Below are 24,668 nucleotides of genomic sequence, written 5' to 3' on the forward strand. Positions count from 1 at the left end.
TTCTGGCTAAGATGTGGAAAAACACTTAAAATGTGATCCTAAAGCTTTCAAGAAAGAAAGCAAGTGAACAGAACCTAAAATCTATGAAAATACAAAATTAAGTTCTCAAGATTTAAAGCAAATTGCATGTATTAAGTGCCTAAAACCTCAAGGTTAGGACTCCAGTAGCCTCTATATAGTTCATGAGTGCAATTAAACTGAAATTAAAGGGAATATTTCTATTTCTCAGTCAAATGCATGGTTAATTCTCTTCATAACTTCTAGTTTTCACATCATGTTTCTTATAAAAGGGCATACCTATCTTCCAAGTTATTCAGAGTAAGTCATTAAAAATGCCCAGCAAGGAGACTAAGGCTTGCAACATACTTCCTGGTATTTAAGTGATACTTAATAATATAAGTTGCTTATAACTTAAGACCTAACAAACCTAACTAAAGACCTAACACACCTTGAAGTAAATCCAAGCTCAAATGTGGCTGGTTATCTTCTATGGTTTAGCAGAAGCCATTCCTGCAGGTACATGCACGGCTGCAAGCCAGTAACACTCAGGCCCTGTCAGGACCCCCAGTCCTGCTACTGCTGCATTTATTTTTTCTTTAAATCAGAAGAAACTGTAACTTCAACGTGACTTTTGGAAAGGGCCTCGAAAGTTATCCTCTAAGGCCAGAATACAGCGGGGGGGTCATAACACCCCGTTCTCGGGCAGGCCCCACAGCACATGGCAGAGGCCCGGCACACGCAGGCCGCCGACCCGCTCCGCCTCACGCCGGTCTCCTCAGATCGGAGGCACCGGGGCCGGCGGCGGCCTCCTCCTTCCGCCCTCCCCGACGTGAAAGCAAGAGGCGGCTCGTAAGGCGCAAAAGCGGGCACCTCCTCAGCCATGAGGCGGCCGGCGACCTCCTCCACCCCCGGGCGAGGCAAGAGACCGCCTCTGTGCGAAACCCGGGGGTTACGGGGGTGGCGATGCCCACAAGCAAGCGCCATTTCCCCCCACCCGCTGCGGGGGCTGCCTCCGCGCGCCTCTCGCTCCCCTCCCGCCTGCACGGCTGCGCAGAGCCGAGCGCCGCGGGATGGCGGCTCTCCCCGCCCCGGCCGGGCCGCGGGGCGGAGCTGCGGAAAAGCGGCGGCCGCAAGCGTCCCTGACTGCCTCGGTACCAGGCTTGTAGAAAAGGGCGCCCCGGGGTTGCCGCGACCCGACCCGCCCCTCCACCCCCTAGTCACCGGCCTCCTGCTTCTCGCCGAGGCCCGGAGCGGCAGCCCGCTGCCTCCCCCTCCTCCCGCGGCCTCGCGGGCCCGGCGGTGCGAGGCATGAAGCTGAGCAAAGCCCAGTACGATGAAATAGCCCAGTTCCTGGGGCACGTGCAGCCCACCCGGCAGAGCCTGAGGAAGCTGAAGGAGAAATTCCCTAGGTAAGTGCTTCCCGCCCTCCGCGGCCGCTGCCCGGCGCGGGGCGGGCGGCTCGGGCCCCGGGCGGCGGCCTGGGAGCTCGCTGCGGGCGGGCGAGGGGCCGCCGGGGGGGACCGCTCCGCCGGCTCCAGCCGGTGCCCCTCAGTTCCAGGCCCCACACGGTACAAAAATCACTTGGACACGCACACGGTCATCCTGCTGCTGGGAGGAGGGTGCTGCTCGCTCTCTGTGACCTGAGAAGTTGGCACTAAATAAAGAGCGCACCTTCCCCCCCCCCCCCCCCCCCGCACACACACCGTCCCCGCCACACGTCCGAATAAAAGCTCTCAGGTCCCTTCATGAGGCTCTTAAACACCAAGTAGATCTTCTGACGTGAGGGAAGGATTAAGGCTCAGATTGTTCCTCGGTGGCTGAGACTAAGGGTGGAATCCGACCTGTGGTACCGCTGCCCCTGTGGCTGAGGGAAATGGGGCTTTCTGGACCCATAACTCTCCAGGTGGTGCTGCCCTCCAGTTAAAGGTTGGAAAAGAGGTTATCTACTTATATCTGAGCATTCATTTGCTTCCTCGCCTGAGCTGCATCCAGAATTGTCAAAGACACTTGCAAATGACCATAGGCTAGCATGGAAAGGTGTACGTCACAGGATGTTCTCCATGCACTGATCTTCATTGCCAGAATTTGCTTACTACCAACAACAGAGTTGTAAAGGACATGTTGCAAGGTTTTTCTCTTTTTTTCAGGTGTGGGAAAAGGATTACTAGTGCTGAATTGGACAGGAATCCAAATGGATCCTGTGGGGAATGGAGTGGTGCTGTCTCTAAAATGCACCTGAAAACTGCAGGTTTTAAAGTGATGTGCTTAATTTTGTGAGAGAGAAATAAGTAAAACAGAAAAACATTCCCAGGCTTCCTGAGCAAGCCTTGCTAGTCTTTACCACAAACACAGCTGAGGAAACTGTCTGAAGCTGTATGTAACTTACAGTAAGTAGATGAAGAGCCAACATTAATTTAGGATTTTAAACTGTCCAGTGAAATCTTTTCCTTTTCAGAAAAGCATGTAATGTAGTTAAAAATCAAGCCCTGTTATAGAGATGAAGTGATGCTAAAGCAATGTGGTTGGTTTAGTGAGTGCATCAAGTTGCATTGTTAGGAGCCCAGCTCACCTCGCACAGTAACTGCTGCAACTTGGGAGACCACTTACTGTGACAGCGTATGTCTAAGGAGCTTAGACTTGGCTTTATCACTTTGTTGCTAATGAAATTAGAAGCGAGTGCTTGTGTGTATTTGTGCACATGTGCGCACACACATGCACATGTTCTCTTTTGTAGTTTCCTTATAATGCTGTCTTGAAAGAAGGTTAGAATTTGGGTTGGTTTGCCAGGTCCATCACTGTATGTAGGAACCCACTTCCAAGACAGATCCAACAGGCACATGAGTATCTGTAATAGGGAAAATAAGTTTGTCAGAAAACTACCATGCCTTTCTGTTGGTACGTTTTACTTCGCAGTCTGCTTGTTTGATGCTGCAAAAGATCCGTTGACTCCTCAGTTTTGGAACTTGATGACTCCTGAAAAACTACGTACTAATAGCAATGTAGAGTTACCTCAGGAAAAAATAACTTTTTTTCTAAAGCAACTGGCTCAGGTGTGCTGAAAAAGCAGAGATTAACTATAGTAGTTGCTTCCGTGATTTGCTGGCTTAACATACTGTTATCTTGTTATCCACATTTTGAGATGAGAATGTCCTCTTCTGAATTCCACTTGTAGGCCTATCCTGAATTTTGTTTGTCCATCCTGGGAGAAGGCTAAAATATTCTATTTGAATGATGAATGAATTGATACCTTTTTTTAAAAATGTCTGTCTGAAGTATATTTTGCGGAGGTTTTCATGTCACCTTTCCGTGAATGGCTCAGCAACTGATGTTTCTTTGTCATCTTTTTGTTTATTTCTCATAGCGGAGCAGATGCAGAAGACCCTCAGAGAAAGTTTTAAGTAGCAGAACATGTTGGGGTAATTATTTTGAGATGCATTTTAAAAAAAACCAACAACACTACATTCCAAGGCCACTGCTTGCCTTAGCAGGAAGGAAGATGTATTGAAATAGGTACATATTATAACATGAAGAACAGGCAGTCTCTGTAACTATTATCTTGTAGAAGAAGCCAGATGCAGAGATTTGTAAACTTGTGTGCCATCTTAAGTGCTAAAGGGGAGGCTTTTTCAGTGATGTGTTTCATAACTGTGGAGTAAGTTTGTTATATCTAGAAACTGTGTCATTGCCTTCTAGAACAAGAAGGGTCTGATTGGACTTTTTGCCACTTTTTTGTCTTTATGAAAACTAAAATCAAACAAACAAACTCCCCACCCCAACTTTCTAACTCAGTCGTTTTAAGAAAATATTTCAGAATCTGTCATGGAGCTTGCAGTGTGATGAAGGTGTCCATAACCAGTTTGTCATTATTATATGGTAACAGTTGCTGTTTGAAACTGGAAAGTACTAACATCCATAATAGTTGCTTTCACCTTGCACTTTCAGTCTTTCACCAGGAAGGATCAGTATTCCACTAGTAATGCAATACATAAATTGACAATTTTCAAGTATTTCTGGTTCCTACTGCCTCATAAATCTTGAGAGTCTTTGGATTTCTGCATGAATCTGCTCAGGTTTTTTTTTAATACCGTTTTATCTATTGGTTCCTCCCTTGTCTGTTGTGTTTCTTGAAGACTCACAGTTTATCCTTCTTATTTGTATAAAGCATCCTTCACATTTTGTTATGGGCCTGGTCTTGTTCTGCAATTTCTCCCTAAAAGTAATTTGTAATTTCCATAAAACTATTGCCACAATTTAGTCTGTATGGGTGTGCTGTATAGTGGCTGTCAACATGACCTGCAAATCTAAATAATTTTTTAAGAGGGTCGTCTGTTCTTACTATTATTGAACTACTTCAGCAGGTGAGATTACTGCTTCAAAAGGGTGTTGCCATGAGATTTATTAATGTCAAATAGTCAAAATTAGGCTGCTTCTAATATTCTTTGTAAGTATGTTCACACAAGCATTGAGACTTTTTTTAAAAATTTTTTTACAACCCTGTAACATTACAGACAACACGGGTTTAGTCTACTTTACTTAGAATCCAGTTGTTTTGCAAAAATGGACACTCAGGAATCAAATTGCTGTTCTTTTTCTGATAGTACTGCACTTTGTATTCCACGCCTGGCAATTACCAATGTATTTATTTATTTATTTGTTTGTTTGATTATTCTTAAGGTATTTGTTACATGCTTAGCAGTTGTCTTCTGATGTGTTCATGTTTAACAGCAGGATTTTTGGATGACCTGAGGATTATCAAAATGTAATTTAGAGCATTAAGCATGATAAATCTCTGCCAGTATTGGATGACTGATACATAGTTTCTTTGAGCTTCTTAATGTATACACCACTGGACTGATAATTCTCTATGTTCTGTGTTGTGCTTTTCTAAAGGGTACCACCTTTTCTGCTTTGTTTCTCACCTGAATGTATCTACTTGCTAATAATTTGTGTTTGTCTTTGTAACTTCTGTATTTTATTCTTCTACTTTGTCTTTAGCCATGGGCTCATGTTGTTCTGTGATACTATTCTTCTCAATGAGACCTAACGTCTAAATTGCATTACCCATTGTAGGGCTAGTTGTAGGAAATGTAGGATATTGCATTAAATAGTAGTTAGGACTGCCTACAAGTAAAATCTTCTGCTTTTACCTATTTATGGTGACAAGATGTAGGTTAGACCTTTAAACTTTTAACTGTATTCAAAGACTATTTTAACTTGTCAAGAAAAGTCCAGCTTCTAAGGGTTTGATTCATACCCAAGCTGATACTCTAGCACTTCAGTTTAGCTGCTCCTGGGGAAAAAATAATAAATCTCAGTTGTTCTGTATGTGGCAGAAGACAGAGTTTCCCTTCAGGAATTTTTCCTGAAGCTTCTTACCAGTAGAACGTGATTGACAAATGACTGGGCCCTTCTCAAATCTATACTTTGTACATATTTTGCTGCTCTTCTCCGTATCCAATTCTGATTGAATATTACAGTTTTCTTGATTGAATCTTCCTCTGGTCTCTACCAAGCTTTCTAAGGGTGTAAGGGTTGCTGACCCAATTCATTATGGTATTATCTTGTTTTTTCTTCTGCAGAGTTTTTCCTGGTTTGGTTCTGTTCTGAGTCTTTATGTTTCTTACACTGTGTTGTGTTTGAATTGGGGGTTCCAGAAACTTTCTGACAGTGCAGGTTGGCTCAGTAGCCTTGCATCTTTTAGAGATTCCAAAAACTGTGCTTTTCAAGTTCTTGGACTGAACTGATGTGAAACATATTTAATACCATTTAGGAGTGCTGTATTCGTCCACAGCAGAATTAGTGCAGTCTGTACTGTTTCTCTTCCTTACTTAAAGTTGTTAAAGTTAGTGCCTGTAGCCCAACTTCCCTTTCAGTACCTTTGCTTTTATTCCTGTAAAAGAAGCATTCTTTTTTGAGCCTATTTGATTGCAAACTGTGTTTCTAGAGGGTTTCAAAGTACTAGGCTTTCAAAGTATTAAAATTTACAGCAGCTGTTCTGTGCAGGTCTTCACTTTTCTTCCATGCATCTATTCAAAGAAGTACTATGCTGTTTGTGTCCACTCTGTGAAAGCTTCCTTCCTAGTGATCAGGAAGACCTTTTCTTACAGCAGAAAGATAAGGGAAGCCGGCATAATGTGAGAGAAGAACTTTTTTTTTTTTCCCCTCCTACCATTTTTTTTCCAGTAAACAAGAGAAAAACGTGACGCTCAGGTTCATATTGATATACTTGATATTCGAGTATGGATATTTGGTTTTAACATATGTAACTTCCTGTTTGATTATTGGAATGCACACAGTCTTTGTTCCTAGAGCATATCAAGTGATGCACGTTCCTCTACATTCATGACCTGTCTTCTTCATTACTTAATATCATTTCAGGTTTTACCCACATTTTCAGTAATTATGTTGCTCGTTCTCCAAATTACTGATAGCTTTATTAAATGACACCAGGCCTGGAAAGCATCCCAGCAAGATTTTTCTTTTAAACAAAACGTGTATCTGCATGGTAATGTCTCACAATGTAAAAAAGTAAATTGGAAAATATAATCTGTTTATTATTTGCTCATTTTTACCACTTTCTCAGTGATAGTTCATAGTAAAACAGAGGCCCTAAAGAAGTTTAAATGTATGGCATCAATGTTATTTCTTTTACCAGCTGCTTAAGACTGAGTTAACATTTTTTCTTGTTCTTTTCCAGTGTCACTGTTGCCTCCCTTTGTGGTTTTTAGAATTGGGGGTAGATAGGCCTCTGATTTTCCTCTTCCAGACATTTTTTTTTTTTCATTTACAAGGAAATATATTGCTTTTTCATGAATAATTTAATTCTGGCTTTGTGCTGTTGCTTAGATTATCAAGCAGTACAGATAAGCCCAAAATGGTTGTGGTGGGAAACAGGAAGGTAGAATTGCTACAATCTTTCATTTCCCTCCTTTTTTACTCATTTTCGTTTTCCTTTCCATTTCTGTGTTCTGGTACCTGCTTCTAATGGAGCCTGGAGATCGAGTCAGGGTGGAAGGAGAATTCTCTGTCCTCTGCTCTAGTGTTCCTCGGAGCTGCTGTTACCCAGGAAGGGCAGTGAAGCTCAAGAGCAGAGGGCAGCTAGCTGTCTACGCTGTCTACGTGGCTTTCAGAGCTCTAGACTCAGGACTCAAGCACAGATACATTAGACAGGGAAATCTTATCTCTGAGCAGGCAGCCTACTGGTGTGCGTGACACTTCAGTTGCACTCTCTTCTGCCTGGAAAGGCTCTCGTCATAGCGATACTGACATCATTCTTGTAACAACTTCTGCTCTCCCTGCTCTTCTGAATAGTTGGTTAATTATTTTGGAAAGCAGAGGAACTAGGGTGGTTTTCTTTACCCTGCAAACACTGATTTAGCAAGTCTCATTTAGAAAGTTGCCTCTGTGCTCATGAGTGCTAGAAACTTATTTTTTTTACAAAAAAAGAAAGTATAAAGGCACATTTTAAGCTCTCTCTGTATTCTCACTACTTAACAATGAAATAAATTCATGCTTTGCCTATATAAACAACCTCATCAACTTCAGCAGACCAGCTCATGAGAGGAAAAAGAAAAGTGGACATTAGTAGGAGATGCAGAGACTTGGAGGGAGACGCTAAATGGCCATTGGTGTATTTCCACCCTATTTTGAAGTGGCAAATACTTTGCAGTAGTGTAGTGTGTTTAAATGTTCTGGAGCATATAGCTAGAGCACTTACGAAAACAATAGAATTTTTAAAGTTTGGTATTTCTTTTTTTCTTCTTTTATGTTAGACTTCAGGGTAAACAGTTTTACACTACCATTTGTAAAAACAAACAGTGTCTATTACATGTAGCAAAAGCCTAATGTAATTTAAAATATGCTATGTACTTGAAGCTGCATTTAACCTCACAGGTCGACTGATTGATAGTAAGAGATGAGAAAGAGGTCTTGGCTCATTATTTGAAAAGAAAATAAACAATATACAAATTTTCAGAAATTACCTACAATAAAATGTAGCATATTCAAAATAATTTTAAAATCAAATAAAAATTTACTCTACAAAGTAATTATGTGAGCTCTGAACTGATATTGTTCCCTTTGGAAGGATGTCCTCACTATTCCTTTGTAGGAAATTCCCTGTAAGATATTCCAGCTTTGATAGGCTAAACCAGAGGGCAGTACGCATTTTGTGTTTTCACTTAAATGCCAGTGAAAAAGCCTTGAAGAACTTGTAACTGGTTGTATTTGGTATGTCTTGCTAAAAAACTGTTTGCTTATGTTATGACCCTGAATAGGAAGGATATTAATCCTCCCTGTAATACAAAGTATTGTGTGACAGAAATTAACTAAATCGGCATATAATTCAGAAGAACTTTGTCACCTCCATTATTCATTAGATTAAACATTGAATACTTATTTAAAATCTAGCTATTGGTAGCAGTGGAAGCTTTCAGAGTAGAATGTAAAATATAGTTTTGCTCACTTTTAGGGCTCTCCAGTACCAACAGACAGGATTTAGATAGAAAATTCTTACATTGGCACATTGTAAATTCTAGGTTTTTAGGACATGGCTGCCTTCTGGACTTCTACAGAAAGAGATTGAAACAGTTTTTTTGAGTTGTTTGCATGTTGTCTATTAACTAAAAAGTACATGACATATATAAGCATGTATCGCCATGAAAATTAATTTTGAGGGAAGTCCATTGTAGTTTTCTGTTACAATTTTTATAAGCGTAATCATACTCTTCTTCACAAGCATTCCCACATATGTTGTCCATCCTAGCAAAATGCAGAGTTATTTTAAAGGTTAGTTTTGAAATTTTGCTTGAAATATGCAACCAAAAATAAGGTTGTACTTTCTAAATTCTTGAGTACTGGTAAGATACTTCTTTCTCCCTCAACCTTTTCCCCTTCCAGTACGGGAAGTGCTACCGTACAGTTCATTTTAGATAAAAAATAATCACCCAGAACAGGACTTATTACACTTGTGAAATTCATTTTGGCTGAGTAAAGAGAAAGCCTGTTTGGCCTTGAGGAATTTATACAAACCACTTAGAAGGCAATCCTATATACTTTGAAGATTTGATGGTGAAATACAATGGTTGGATGGGGCCTCTTAAAGCAGACGTGGAAATTAGTTCCCTATAATTTGAAAATGCATTCTGATTCTGTTGTAGCTGTGTGTTAGCTGCTCTTGTTTAATACAGACAAAAAGAAAAAAAGAGAAAAGAAGAAAAATTAAAAAGGACAGAAAAAGAAAGAAAAAAAGAAAAAAGAGAAAAATATAGACAAGAGGGAAAAGAGAGAAAATGCAAGACAAAAAAAAACAGGGAGAGAAAAAGAAATAAAAAGGGAGAAAAAAGAGAAAAGGAAAAGAAAACAGGAAAAGAGAAAGAAGAAAAAAGATAAAAAGAAAGGGAAAGAAAAAAGGTAAAGAAGGAGAGGAAAAAAGAGAGATAAAGAAAGAGAAAGTAAATCCTGTTATATGTCAAAGCTGGAGGAGTTGTCTTGGTGTACATTACTGTGTTGCTTCATGAAGCTTAATTTGGTTGTACTTGTTGCCACTTCACAAATTCCACAGTTGTGACAATCACCAGTAAGATAAGAATATAAGTCTTGTAGCACTGTTTTTTCTAAGCATTTTGTTTTAAAGCAAGCTTGGTGTCATCAGACAGACCAACAGATGTCTGTAGATTTAAGGGCCAGATTATGGTGGTTGTTAAGGAAGGATGAAGTGGAAGTTTTAACACTGACCATATGTGCATTTTAATTGACTTGTGGATTTTGGGATACCGTTATATTCGTGTTGCTTGTACTTAAGGACAATGATGATAGACATGGTAATTCTTAATTGTATTTCAGAAACAGTTCCACAGTCCATAATTCTTCTGAAGCCTGCAAACAAGTCTAGGCTAGAGTTTTATGAACAAAGAGGATTTGCTACATCAGAGGGGAAAATATTTTATTCATGTGTTATTTTTTGGACAATCATATTCTGGGCTATATTACAATGGCACGATAAATTGCTGAATACACTGTCTGCTGAATATGACCTCACCATGAAAAATTTGATGCATTAGAGTAGGAAAGGTTGGAATATATCAACCTTAGCTGACAAGGGACTTTGAATTTTGACCTAACACAGATGACCTTTGTGTGCAATAAAAGTGAGTTTAATCTCCAGGTCAAGGTTGAGGTGAACGGTAGGGCAACGTGGATTGGTTTGTGCTGGCTGTGGCTGGATCACACCTAGCAAGCACAGAAATCCAAGGTCTTTGCATTTCAGAGTAACCAAATGCTTATTTACCTAGTTTACTCATAGCTGTTGTACCACCTTCAAAAACTGTGCTGTACTGTAGACAGCTAACTCTTCAGCAGCTGTAGGCTAATTCCTTTGAAGCTCAGTGTTTCAGAATAAGAAGCGTGAGGTACGTATATTCTGCTCCTATAGATCATTGAATAGGTAAGCTAAATAAAATTTCTCTTCTAGCATGTAGAAGAAAGACTGTCAAGTATATTGCCTTGCTATGAAAAGGGTGAAATCTAGAAGCTTTATTTCTTTGACAGCTAACCTGTCTTTGGAACATCAGAACTTTATTCCTAAGTGGCTTATGCTTTTAGGAGGAACACAATTAAGAGAGCTCCGATATGTTTCACTAGGCAAATACAAAGAAAATGGGTCCTTTTGAGCACTCCCTTGCTGTAAAAGGTATTTGATCAAAGAAGCTAAGTTACAAAATGTTTTGGAGGTTGTCTAGGTTACATAATAAAGACGTATAGATGAATTTAAATAAAAGATTGTCGTGTTTTATAGTAGTCACAAACAAAATCTGTCTTTTTAACTGGCTGGTGTTCCAGGAGTGCTATTTTACTAACATACTAACAGTACATGCTCTGAATACTTTACACAGATAAGAGTGGTAGCGGTGGTGCTGTTGGAAGGAGGGGGAAGGAGGGAGTTCTCTTTAAATCAGCCAGAAGAAAAAAAAAAAAGTTTGAGACTAATGGAAAGAACCTCTACTCCTTTAATAGAGCCTGCAAAATATATTCTCCAGGACTGATCAGCTCTGAAGGCTCTAGAGGTTTGATGATTGGAATGGCAGGAAATCACGCTTTCAGGACATAACGAATTGACTAGGCCATCCATCATTTGTTAGCATGCGCTGAAACGCTGGGTTTGTGTGCAGAGCTCTGTGATTTAGTAAATACTTGGGAGATGAATAGAGCTTACACACAAGGGAAGATATTGCTGTCCTTCAGCAGCCTTAGACACAGATCCCTGCTGAGAAGGCCGTCTGACAGCAGCTCATCAGTAACTGGCCTGTCACAGTCACTGATGCCCACCAGCCATCCCCAGTATATTAAATGCATTTTTAATATCTGCTTCAGTAGATTTAATGAAGAAAATTTAGTTTCCATACTCTGATCACTGCTTCCTCAAGTGTTTTAAAGCATTGAGTGAAGCACTTCCAAGAAAGGAACTGTGCTGATACCTGGAGGAGTTGATTGAAAATGAAAGTGAAACAGAATGCAAACAGGAATGTTATTGTCCAAGCAGTTTCCTTAAAGCAAAACAAAAACGTTTGGAAAAAGCAGTGATCTTAGAAACCATTGACCCTCTGCAGAGGGACATTATGCAGCAGGCTGTACAGCAGCAGAGATGCAGTGCTGGAAAAGGTGTACGCACAGTGGTTCTGTTTAGCGTGGCTGGGCTTGCCAAAAGGCATAATTGCATTTCCTACACTTTCAGATGTCAGTACTTGAATCAGATCATCGTTCTGTTCCAGCTTTCAGAGGCCTGAGAAGCGAGTGCCTATGAATGGAAGGAAGGGAATAGGTCATGTTTTTAATAACTAACATAGATTTTAGTTTGGTTTTGGCATTTTTCCGAGGGATGCAGTTGGTGAAAATCATTGTAGGGTTCCATGGTATTATTTAAACTGATGTAGGAAACAAATAATAAGACACAATGGAAAATAAAACTGCTATTTTTAAAACTTAGCAGGCTCATTCAGTACTGACATTCTGCTTGTAAGGATTGTATGGAATTATTTTTTTAACTTTGTAGCAAATGATAAGATCCGTTGCTGTCCATATATATAGATAAACTTCATAGTTTGAATTTCCTGGGAACTTTCAGGGAAAACTTCTGTTTACATGAAGGCACATATGTTGGTTTTCATTTTCTAACGAGATTCAGTGCTTACGATATTTACTTCAAGACAGCAAGACAAACAACTCGATTTTGTTGCAAACATCTATTTGAAACATTCACTTCTTGAGCTTTTTTTCCCTCAGGAATCCATTCTGTGTTCACAGAAGAGAAAGCAAGTGCCGAATGAGACCTATAAATTTGATTCTCGTATGTGTCAAAACAGTAATGTATTAAATGCATATTATTATAAAAATTTAAGACGTGTCCTAAACACTTACATTTTTATAACACATGACAATATTAAATAATACATTTTCTTGTTAGCATCTGTTTGCTGTCATTGTTGGCAGGACCTATGATTTATTACTTAAATTAATGACTACAACCATTTTGGTCCTGATATATGCCCCTAAGCTTATCACATCACTTAATAAAATAACATATATGCTTCTATGAGAGTCATTTTTTAATTGTTTATTCCTTTAAGTTCCTGGTAAAAATAATGTATCTCTTTGCAATGTGAAAGTCTCAGAAGCTTGTATTATACTTCAAACTGAGTGAAAAAATGGTAAGGATTAATTTCTGTAGGAATATGGAATACAGTAACTGATCCCACTAAAATTTTCTTCTAAGACAAGCCTAGTAGAGTATTGGTGCCAAAAAAACCAACAGCATTGGAAACAGAGTGGAAAAATACTGCTCTGTTTTCTTCAGATCCAGTGATGGTTAAAAGCCTTGTTCATTTGTTTGTTTGACTAATTGGTACCATACAAGTAGATTTCTAACTCCCATTGGCATGCTAAGATTTCACGCTCTATCATTAGTTTTCAACTTGTATTTCATGGAGTCCTTGTTGTCCATGGACTTCAAATGGAGAATTCAAAGTAAATGAACTTCTTGTCAGCAGGCTTAAATTTGCCAAAGAGGAATCTGTGCCTGCTGTGGGAAAAACATTTTGGTTTGTGAACCCCTTAGGTTGAAAACTTCTGTTTTGTCAGCAACTAAAGCATTTTTGTGTTTTATGGTTTCTTTTCATACATGTTTTCTAAAATTCTAGTATCCATAATGTTTTGAATGAGGTAGTGATGTGAATGGGATACACTATCCCTTCCAGTGCACACTGCAGGATATCCAGTAGCCTGATTGATAGTGACAGTCTCATTGCCTTATGCTGGAGAATTCTTGAACTTCAGTTCCCTGCTTTATCCTTCTCGTCTGAATAGGATATTTAAGCAAGTGTTGCTCTCCATCCAAACTGGCAAAATGGCTTCAATGTGGTGCTGAAGAGGACTTCATTGTTTGTGCGAATCTCCTCTATTTGCATATCTGTATCTATATGCCCGCAAGGTCTTGGAAGCATTGATAGTATTGATTTACAGATACCTCCATAAGCTTCAACACTGAATAAAAATGTCCTAAGATAGCACACATCATTCTTCCACAGAAAACAGAATGTTGTCAAATATTTCTTTGAGTAAGACCCATGTGATAGCAAAGGTAGTCTCTTGTGTATTGCAGCCTGCCTGAAAGCATTTCAAAGACAACATAAAAACTGTGACCAAAAGAGAGGTAATACTCACTTCTGTGACTGAATTTAATGTAAAGGGTCTTTTGGAGTTCCTTATTGTTATTGAGGACCCACACAGCAGTAAGGACACCATGTATCTGTCTCTATTTCCCTTTGTGGTTGGCTAGGAGGTGGCAGAACTTCTTACCAGGCCACTCTTGGTACTAGTAACGGCCAGTTTGTTATTGCACTTCTTCTGTGGAATGCAGATGTATATTACGAGGCTACAACTGGAGCAAAGTACAATAACTCATAGCCGGAGAGTAAGTGTAGGTTCCTACAAATGAAAAGGCTCTTGAACATAGCCATTTCCAGCATTAACATAAAATGCATGTTGTCAATGCAACTGTCCTTCAGTTTTCAACACAAATGATGAATGTGTCTTCCTAGACAAGTGCATTGTATTGGATACACAAAATATAAAAAGATACAAATAATGCATAAGCTAGATTTCTGTTTCTTACAGAGCTTAAAAAGGAAGATTTGCTTTGACCAATTGGCAGGTACTCCAATAGGCCAAGCAAGTTCCGTTCCAAATACAGTGTTTAATGACCTCATTGCAATGCGTTATCTGACACAGGAATATGTTTTCCTTTATCCTGTTATTAGAAACAGAAGAATTTAATTATTGGCCAAAAAGAGAAGTTGGATTACATTTTTTTATCTCATTTGTATTGTGTTCCTTTGACATCAGTGGTCTGAGAGAGAAAAAGGAAAATGGTCCTTTATGGAATACATGCATGGTTCCAGTCTAAACATTCTTCTAGCCATATCTATCTGTTTGGTATGTCCTCTAACTGCAGAGGGGTTTTTTCCAAACAAATCCCATTGGTTACCCGACTATTATCTGCAAGCTTCCTGCTTACACTTTTTGTATTAATTTACTATTTAGACACAGACCTCACCAGTGACAGGCTATCATTCTTATACATGATTATTTTTGTGGTTTTGAGGTTTCTGGGTAGAGAATTTTGTCCATTTATCTGGGTGTAGGTGCTTGCCATTCTAACATTTAAAATCTCAATAATGTAAAAGTATTACTTAAATGTTTCAGCTACTGTGTAGAAATTAATATATTTGTATGTTGACAGGTTTGGGCTGGTCAACATGTTTCACATGCCAATTGTTTGCTTCAGTGGTTTTTTTTTAATTCTTAGCTCTCTAGTCTCTTCATCAAGAAGGTATATATCTCTCTATCAATGGAACTTTGCATTAGTGGATCAGGACGTTTACTGAAATAACCAGTTAAAATTATTAAAATATGCAGTGGAAAGCAACATGCTTATTTTAATGTGCTTCTGAATATCAAATGCAAATAAAATGGTATATAGACATGGAGCCATTTGTTATATTTTAGTATATGAAGCAATAGCTGTGTAAACCTTAACCTCATAATTTTGCAAGTTCCACTTTGTCATGTAGCTGTAAAAGGTAATCAAAATAAATCATGGAAGATGAAGAAATATTTTCTAGGGCTTTCTGTATGCTTTCAGAAGTGGCGCTTGATCCATGAAATTTTAGTAAGCATATTAAATAATACAATATGATGTGCAACGTGTCAGGTCTGATAAATTATTTTGTATAGGACATTTATACAACATATGGTGAGCTGCTATGTGAACAGCTTAATGACTAAATTATGTTAATCTTTCTTGCCATATTTACTTTTCATTTAAAAAAAGGGCGTTTTCAAATTTTTATTTTACTTTTTTGATCATGAGCAGATACAAGAAAGGTGTAGGTCATCTCCAAGAAGCCGTGACAGTGATCCAAGGTTCCTCAGCTGTGCGGTGTACATAACACAGATGTTGGGAGAGTCATCTGTCAGCTATGCCTCTCCTATGGAGTTAAAGTTCTAGGGGGAAAAGAATTCGACACAGTGCTGTCACTGTTACATTTTCACAATAGAAGAGCATGCAAATATTCAACCTCCTGCTTAGCAGTAGTGCCCTGTCTAATGTCTGTGCTGGTTAGAATAAAAAAATAGTGGGTGCATCTAGGGCTCATAGATCTGACAAAGGTCATGCTATGCTGGGCATTTGAATTGGAAATTGTCTGGACTTAGATTTTATAAAGCTCCCACTGTTGTCGGGGAAAATTTCAGCAGGGTTTTGTCCCTGGAGAGGCCTCTTAGGCCCTTTTCTGTCCTATGAATGAATTTAGATGTGAGGGTTTCTTCTGCCTTAAAACTGTTAAGTTCATTTTGCATACATCCCCAGAGAGAAAAACTGGCAGATGCTTTTGTCTTGGAAGTGTTTAAAAGAAAACTGCAGAACAGGAACAAGGGAGAGAAGGGGCCCTGTGTGGAGTCCCAGAACATTTTGGAAATGGCCAATATGCAGTTTTCATCAGTACTAAGGCGGGGCACAATATGGTGCCTGTAGCTCACTAGGGAATATGAATGTTGATTAAGCATACTCCCAGGCTTTGAAATCCTGAAAGCAGTGTCAGAATAATGGATGTTGAGCAAATGTCAAGCATTTGTTAATTTCTCTGTTATTTGGAGTTTATCTACCATGATCAATCAAATAAACTAGTGCTTCTCTGTTGTGGCATGTGTCATTGATATGGTGATTAGGTGGCTAGAGAGGCCTTCTGCCTTTTTTTTTTTTTTTAATCCAGGTAACAGATCACATATGAACAGCCATAACTTTAAGTTAAAGATTTGTTTGTGGTTGGTTTAGTGGAAAGTGGTGCATTAACAAAATACTTTGGGGTACTGAGAGAAAAAAGCATTTGCAGATCTGCTGTGCTAAAAATTACGTTCATGCCATTTTTTCCGTTATTTGGCCTTAAAGCTTTGCTGTTGTTGGGAAGGGGAAATTACTTCTAAATGAAAGTTGATAGAAGAAACTTTTACTTATTCTTAAAAGGAGAAGTTTGAAAACAAAGGATATCCACCCCAAATTAGTATTAATTTATGGTTTAGTACCCTTCTTCCCTCTAAATCTTTTGGTTTCTATAAACTAGGTCTTGACATCCTTATTTTTGACTGGAAAACATATTCAGATGCCCTTTAGTTAGAAGTGAAGGGGGTGACTCTTTGACTTTTGTAAGAATGCACGCTATTTTATAAGAATATATCAGAGAAGTTGTTAGTTACTGACTAACATGCAGAAATGTAAACAGTCCAGTTCAGAAGATTTTTTTTTTCTCCTATCTTCTCAATTTCCACTGTTTTCTGATGTCCTAGTTCTGCTAATTTGCCACTCTTAGAAGTTAGGTAACATACGAAGACCTGATATTTAAATGCAAAGAACAAATGAAAAATAATCTGGAAGGGGAAAAGGTTCTGTGGCCTTTGCTGCTTTACTATAATACAGAAAGACTTTAAAATGGGAGAGGATAGGGTTGGGATGTTTTCTGTGAGGCCATTTTGAAAGCTGCCTAAAAGATGTTAACAGTCAAATTTCACTGAATTCCAGTGAAGTTTAGTTACCCCCTTCTCATGGATTTTATTTTTTTGCAAAGTCTAGGCCTTATGTGTTTAATGTAAAGTCAGCAATGTATATTTTTATTATTTTTTTGACAACTCCCAGAAATTTAAGAAGTGTCAGTGAGTCGTGCCATATGACTTGCTGCATGTTGGGGTCATCTTCAGTTTATTTTAACATAGAACAAATGTTTGATGTTGAACTAGTTTTCCTTCTTCTTTGGCTTCCACATTTATTTAAAAAGGTCCCCAGGCCCATTCTACCAAGACTGGTCAAATTTTGCTGCTTAATGAAGGTGGTGCTATATGGTGAACCTATTGGCTGTTTACATCAGAGATGATTTTGTTCAGTTAGTGCATGGAATAAGAGTTCTCCTGGAAACCCGATCTTTTCTGTGGCACTGCAGGAAGCAAGGCAGATAGTCATTGTAGGGATTTTCAGAGCAATGCAAAGAACACCAAAAACTAAATCCTTTGGAAAGAGGAGGAAGGGAAAGGAAAATCCTGCTGGTAGGAGTGGAAAAGAAGGTTAGAGAAGTTTTAGGATAGAATAATGTAATATTGTGATCACCTCTTGTCAGATGTTCCCTTCGTATTGCCTGGCAGTTGTAGGTGGACAACTTTTTAAAAAAGAATGCTGGAAGACCACTAGTAAAAAGGAACAGCTGGATTTCCTTCTTAGTGTGTTTATGCCATCTTTGCAATAGGAAGTAGTGGCTTAAATTAGTTTATTCCCTATATGGCACAGCAAGCTATACCCCTCAGGCTGAAAGTAGACTTTGTAAATATCTGCATATATGGTACAATAACTTACAGGTACAAGACAAAGTACTGTACTGTCGACTAGCTAGATAGACAAGCATTATTATCTTTTTTGCCTTTTGTTTTGTTTTTGAATTGTGAGTGGCTTTAAAATCATAAACTTTTAAATGATAAACTCTGCTTAGGGCTTAAGACTAAAAATCTCAAGGGGACTAGCTATAAATGGATTAATTTCTTGCCTTAAGACTGTATCGTTCCCAAAACTGGAATTTACTTAAAACTACTCTCTGTATCATCCATGTTTGATAGAGCTAAAATTCTTTAAATTATATCCTGTATGGGAAACATTAATAAGATTCTGACTTGTTTAAGGAATTAACAATTTTGATTGGATTACTGGAAGCTTTTTTGACTTAAGGTGTACACTTTTTACCCTGGAGATAGCTATGCAACAGTGTGTGTGCCTGACATGTGATGCATGCAAATGCTAAATACAGTAGCAGCATGAGGCAAGTGTCATTAACAGTAATTTATGTAATGAAAGCCACCTGGCTGTCTTCGTAATTAATTGCTTGTAAATAATAAATTTAAATATAATTTATAGTTTTCTAAATTTGATTATATATTTTTAGGAGCAAATTGTTTAAGGGTGTTTGGGGATTTATTTAGTTTCAAATTGGCACAGATATGCTTTTTACATACAGGCTAATTTTTTAATGTAAAATGAACAGTCTAATTAGCTTCAAATTGCCATTCACTCATAAAAATAGTTTTCCAAAGTTAAATTTAAACATCTAATTTATGCAGGACAATATAGGTTTGAAGAAAAAAGTGTAAAGTAAATGATTCTCCCCTTTCTCCACAGTCAGGAAATTTAGGATTGGAGTCTGAAAAACTTCTCTTGACAAGGTATTCTATAATACAGTTTTTTTCCTGGGGGCTAAGGGGAAGTAGCACGATAGAGTTATCCAAGCAAAATAAGGAAGATGAACACAAAGTGAATATATCAAATATATCTTTCCAGTAATAGCGTACTAAGTGAATGTTTTTTCAATGTATGGACCTTGGCCCTATCAAGAGGGCAGATAGGAAAGGTGAGGGATAAATCCCTGGTTTAAATTGTGGTTTCTTTGCCTTCACTGCTTGTTGAGGTCCATTGCTGTTGCAGCCTAGGAGCATTTTTCTTTGCACAACCATCAACAGATAACTACAACTTTTGTGTATTTTTGTCTAATGGTTCAACATTTAGATTGTGGTACTAAGAAAAAGAGTTCAAACTTGCAAACATGTTTTTTGTATAATTTTAACTGAAGTAAATTGAAACAAAGTGTGGATGATGTTCAGTTAAGTGCAAACTAGGAATTTTCAGAGGTTTTGCTTTTTTTTTTTTTTCTCAGTCTCTGGTGTGCTGCTCTATGCCTCTGCTTTGGGATGTGTTCACTGATTCTTTCCTGGATATTGAGAAACTTTTCTTCTTGCTAAGTAACTCATAGTAGTTGAGGACAGGGACATAACAAATCATCTGCTTATGTTAGTCTCAAGCTTTCCTTTTTTTTATTTCATTTTCTGAGAAATTCTATTGGTAGAGTTAAAAGGAGAATTTTAGACAATACCGGGAGATGGAGATGTGGAGGACAAGTACTGTGATTATCAAGGCGTATGTGGGAGGCATAGCCTGTTTACTCCTGTCAGTTTCTTTTATCAGTGGACTCCCTGACTAGTTGATCAAAGGGTACCAGAGAAATTCTGGTATGTCTAAGGTGAAAAGATTCAATAATCATTGAAGTCTGATGTCAGAATATTTGAAAATATTAATTTCATGTTTCGGCACTGACATTGTATTTTTTAAACCTGTGTTGTGAATATATTTTGGTTCTGTATCGCATCTGAAAATATTTTTCAGCTTAAAAATTGAACCTTACAAAATTGTTCTATGCTTGTATGGAAGAGACTTTACTTGAAACATTAGTGAAAGAGTATTTACTTACAAAGGTCTCTGTGTGGGTTTGGCATTTAAGTAGGTTTCAAACATTCATGCAACAAGCACTGTGCTGTTTAACTCTGGAAAGAAAAAATATCAGAACAATGTCTCAGGCAAATTACTATCTATTTTCTGTACTTGCTTAGTAAGATAAGAAGACCAAAAAGTAGTTTCTTTTCATTTGGAAATACCACTCTTCTGTTCCTGTGTTTTCAGAGTTCCATTTTTAACCATAATATCTGTCAATGTTTATCCACTGTTAAAGTATAATATTGTTGTTCTCATGGTAAGCATATATCTATGAATGGAAAAAATGTGCGTGTCTTTATTCTGACTCCTCTTTTCATTTTGGGGGCCTGATCAAAAATACTTTGTAATCATTTGAATATGGCATATTTTGAGTTACACTTGTATTACGCTATTGGAACTTAAATTTCTGTGTTGTGGGTGAAAGAAGGTGGAATTTATCTCCGCAAAGAGCTAGCATTATTTTGTGATCATTGTCTGTATTGATAATTTGTGTTTACCTCTGCATTTTATTTTTTTTGTGTCTGATACAGATTGTTCATAGTCTGCAGTTGTTTTAAAATATATTGGCCGTTACAACAGACACCAAAAAATGAGGTGTCTACAGGAAGAATTGGTGCCCTGTTCTTAAAGGAACATCTAAGTCTTTCTAAATGAAAAATCATTCAAACAGTATCTAATACTGGCAATTTTCCTCTGTCTGCTGCTAGAACTTATTGGCCAACTAGGTCAGACATTATTAAAGTTCAAGTGGCCCAGTGGGAAAAGTAATGGCCTTATGCTACTATGAATTTTAAATGCTGCCATTTCTATGTATTGCACCATCATCTGTTCTCGCACATCACTAAATTGTATAGAAGTTGTGGGACCAACCAGTGTCAAGGTCATAGAAGTGATGACTCTTCTCCAGTAGCCTTCTCCGAGCTTTGTCATACAGTTACTCTCATAACCCTGGCTATAGGCAGCCAAGTTGTATGCACATGCCTGCATTTAACCTTTTTATTATCATTGCATAGTGTTAAGCCTGCAATGCAGGATGTCTTTTTCCTTGAACTCTTTACTTTTGGGTTTTATTTTTGATCCTACCAAAGGTATGAAATCGACTTTGATGAAAAGATAATTTTTAGTAAGTGGTTTGTATTTAAACCTTTTGAGTTGAGCTGTCGTACAGTTTATTGAACTGGATATCAGAGAATTTCAAAATTGATTAATGCTATAGTTCTGTAGATGTGCTTGAATTTTATCTAGATTTTAAATGCGGTGGTACTATGTCTGAAATGAGCATATCAGCAGGTACTTCTTGTCATATATATATATTTATTGAATTTTTATAGTATTAATATATTTGTAATGGGAGTATTTCCCCAACGACACTGTATTGGCTTTGTAGTTCCCAAAGTAGTAGCTACTGATAATGTTTCATTGTATAGAAGGCTTTTTATGCAGAGATAATAAAACTGGTTTTGTATCCCAGACTTGAACTGGTGTAACTGGAAAGCTGTAACATTGCAAGATAGCCACTTTACAGAAGTTACTGTGTTGTAACTAAGACTTAGGTACTTTTATGTCTCTTAGTTACTCCAATTCAAACTCATATATTGATCTAGACACATCTATTGACACACACGCATATATATAGACACATGTATTGATTTAGGTTAAATTAGTAATTCACTGACTTCCGGTAAATCAACGTTAAATTTGTGAATGATAAAGTACAAATGTGTACAGAGACAATAATCTGCTTTTTGAGAATTTTCATTCAGAGAAGTGATCACAAGCATATTAAAACTTTAGGAAATATTTTAATATTAAGAGCTGCAGTGAAGAGAGGTTAAAGCCATAACTATTCTAGAGGTCAGTGAGTCTCCCTCCCTTGTTTCATGTTCTTCAGTGCTTGGGTGCATCTAAGCCTAATGGTTCTCAGGCTTTGATAGGCCTTTGTTATTCCTGAGCCTTTCTGGATCCTCATGTGGAATGATTTGGATTACTAATAAGCCTTTTTCCCATCCTGATAATCCTGACACGTAGAAGAAATTCTGAGAATCCACTAGTAGTCACCTTCTCTCAGGTGGGAAGTTCACCATCAGGCTGGCTTTAGTTCATTTACAGGTGTAACTGTGGTGCTTTTTATCCTCCATCCTGCAGTTCTGGGAAGCCAAGGAGGCTCTATGCATCTGTGCACGTGTTACGCATTTGAACCGATGCCGCTAGATCTATTTGAAATCCACTGTTGACAGAGTTTTTAGAAATAAGAGCAGACTAGTTAGCATGTGATAAGCAGTACAGCAACATTGCTTTCTTTAGGAGTCCCTGTTCCAAAGTGTGTGCAGTACAGAAGTTGAGAATTGAAAGGCTGTTTGTGTTTCTTTCATGTCTTTGATAATGTAACAGGAAAAATGTATTTTAGACACACATTCTGGAATTTCAGGGTAGCTGTGAGGAGGATTCCCTTTCCACCCCCAGTCATTTAAATTTTTCAAGTATATGTATTTATTTCCTCACAAAGATTCTTAATCTAGCATGGCAGCACCATGCAAATCTACCCCTAAATTGTATGTGTTACTTTTATTTTAAAGCTCAATATTGCATTAGCAAAAATATTTAAAAACTTATTATACATGGAAAGGGAAAGTTCTTTTCCAGTTATTAGAAATGAGAGACTCTTGCTGTCTCTGCGAACATTTCATGAAGGGAAGTGATTAGCAGCACATACTGATACTGGAGACTGTGGAAGGAAAGAAACAATTTCTCCCCGTACCTGAATACCTGTAATACCCAAGTGCAGGGTTGTATGCACTTCCAAGAGAAGGTTTGACACTGCTGCTTGGGGATACGTAACACCTTCTGAATTTTGGAAACACAGCTCCTGCCCTCACGTTCATTTTTTTAACCAATGTATTTATTGTCATAACAAGGTGGAATTTCCATTTTATGAAAGGGAAGCAATGAAGCAATGTTCTTTGTAGATTTCATTTGTTAAAAAAAAAGTAAATCAAGGCTATTCTCCCTATATATAATATGTATTTGTATTGTGATGGACTTTGCTTTCCCCCTGCTTGTCTCTGCTGTCAATAGTCACTGGATTAAATACCGCAGTTCATATTTACTCTTGATATTTTTTATGTACAGATCTCTCTAGATCTTCTTCCTTTGTTCCACAGTAAAATACATGAAATGTAAAGCTGAATTTTCAGCCTTTCTATTTTAGGCAAAAAGTGTGGAGTTAAAGGTGGGGGAAAGGAAGTTCAATTTGAAATGAATAGATGAAGCAAGTGGAAACTTGGTTTTGTACCTAAAATTATATTTTTTTCAGTAATGTTAGAAAATAAAGTAGAAAAGTGTAACTTCTATCTTATCCCTAAATAATTAATTATTTGCAAGGGCTGATAATACAGTATTTGCACAAGTTGTCATGTTTGGATTTTCTCCTGGTGAGGCTGGAGTAGATAGCAAATATTAAGTTGAACAGCACCCCAAGTCTTGGCTAGATCTGCAAGCCTGATTTGTTGAGAAGATTATTTGACCCAATTAAATTATTTTCATCCTTACTAGCTCCTTCTTGGCCTGAGTTTTTTATCAACTCTAGTTATGAAGCACTGATCTGCATCAGTATATTGTCTATTACTAGTTTATATATGAATACTCATTGCAAACCAAAGCATTTCTGAAATATTCTCCATGGATGATAGCATTCCTCCTCTACCAAATTCTGGGATTCATTAAAAGGCAATGGTGTAAATTTTATTCTAAAATATTAAATGACCAAAAGGCATATTCTTTTTCCAGCACCAGACTTGCAGTTGCTTTTTAGCTTGACTGACCTCTAAGATCTTAGAGATAATTTCTCTTACCCCTTTTTCTGGCCTGACTTGGGCATCCCATTCTAAATGTGGATGGACTTTGTTATCTGTAATACTTCTTTTTGTATTATAAGCAAATTTTTATATGTTTGTATCATTTGGAACCTAGAAATGACATTTCATTTATTTAAAATAAAAGTTCTTTTCCTTTTTGAAAAATTGGCATTTTGTAACAGATTGCAGATTTCACATTTTTCTGCCTAAATCCAGCTATATATTGACAAGAACACAAAGTGCATCAGGCATTCAGACATCAACACAGAGTAACAAAAGGTAAATTGGTTCATTATGAATGCTGGTGTATAAGAAAAAGAGGATATTTGAAGAGCAAGGCTGGTTGCTTTGAACAGAGCTCTGGAAGTTAGATCCATTACCATCTGGAATTGCAGAAGGAAATGTTTCCGTGGACGTGGCTGCTACAGAGCTTAAAAGGAAAGTTTACTTGTCTTCCTGGAAAATAGATTTAGTTCTACAGGATGGATAACAAGTTAATTTATTAGTTATTTAAACTAGGTAGTACTTGGAATTATGAGTTTGGGGTTTTTTTTGTTTGATTGTTTGTTTCAGAAAATCAGCAAATCTGTACTTTGGCTCTGTAGTTGGTGCTCAACAAAAGAACTTGCTGGACATAAACGTGTCTATATCCCAATCTTTCCAGTGAGCCATGAGGCTTGCTATAAAGTTAATTCTGTAAGAGGCAATAATGCAGCACTGAAATGTCATTTTGAATAAAAGATATTTTCAGCGTTATGTTTGTTTTCCTAGGTATCTCAGCTGTATTAATTTTTCTGCTCATTTGCTGCTTTGAAATCCTGTATAGAAGCATCAGAGGATGGACAAAGCCCTAGGAATTTGGCGGCTCCTGTAGAAGTAATGATAACTTCCATGGCAGTATCCCT

The 24,668-nt window shown here is 37.9% G+C and overlaps 1 protein-coding gene across 2 annotated transcripts in view; it reads left to right on the forward strand.

Annotated features, from left to right (window-relative positions):
* Positions 1-1,032: 1,032 nt before the first annotated feature.
* The window catches only part of CDIN1 (CDAN1 interacting nuclease 1), a 130,508-nt gene continuing 106,872 nt past the window's right edge, over positions 1,033-24,668 (forward strand). Inside the window, exon 1 of one of the 2 annotated variants that reach the window (XM_054198613.1) lies at positions 1,033-1,409. In XM_054198613.1, coding sequence (XP_054054588.1) covers positions 1,309-1,409 — 101 coding nt within the window. In that variant the 5' untranslated portion in view covers positions 1,033-1,308. The remainder of the gene's footprint in view (positions 1,410-24,668) is intronic. The other variant, XM_054198615.1, reaches the window with a different exon arrangement.

Source organism: Rissa tridactyla, chromosome 4 (genome assembly GCF_028500815.1).
Source record: "Rissa tridactyla isolate bRisTri1 chromosome 4, bRisTri1.patW.cur.20221130, whole genome shotgun sequence".
NCBI lineage: Eukaryota > Metazoa > Chordata > Aves > Charadriiformes > Laridae > Rissa > Rissa tridactyla.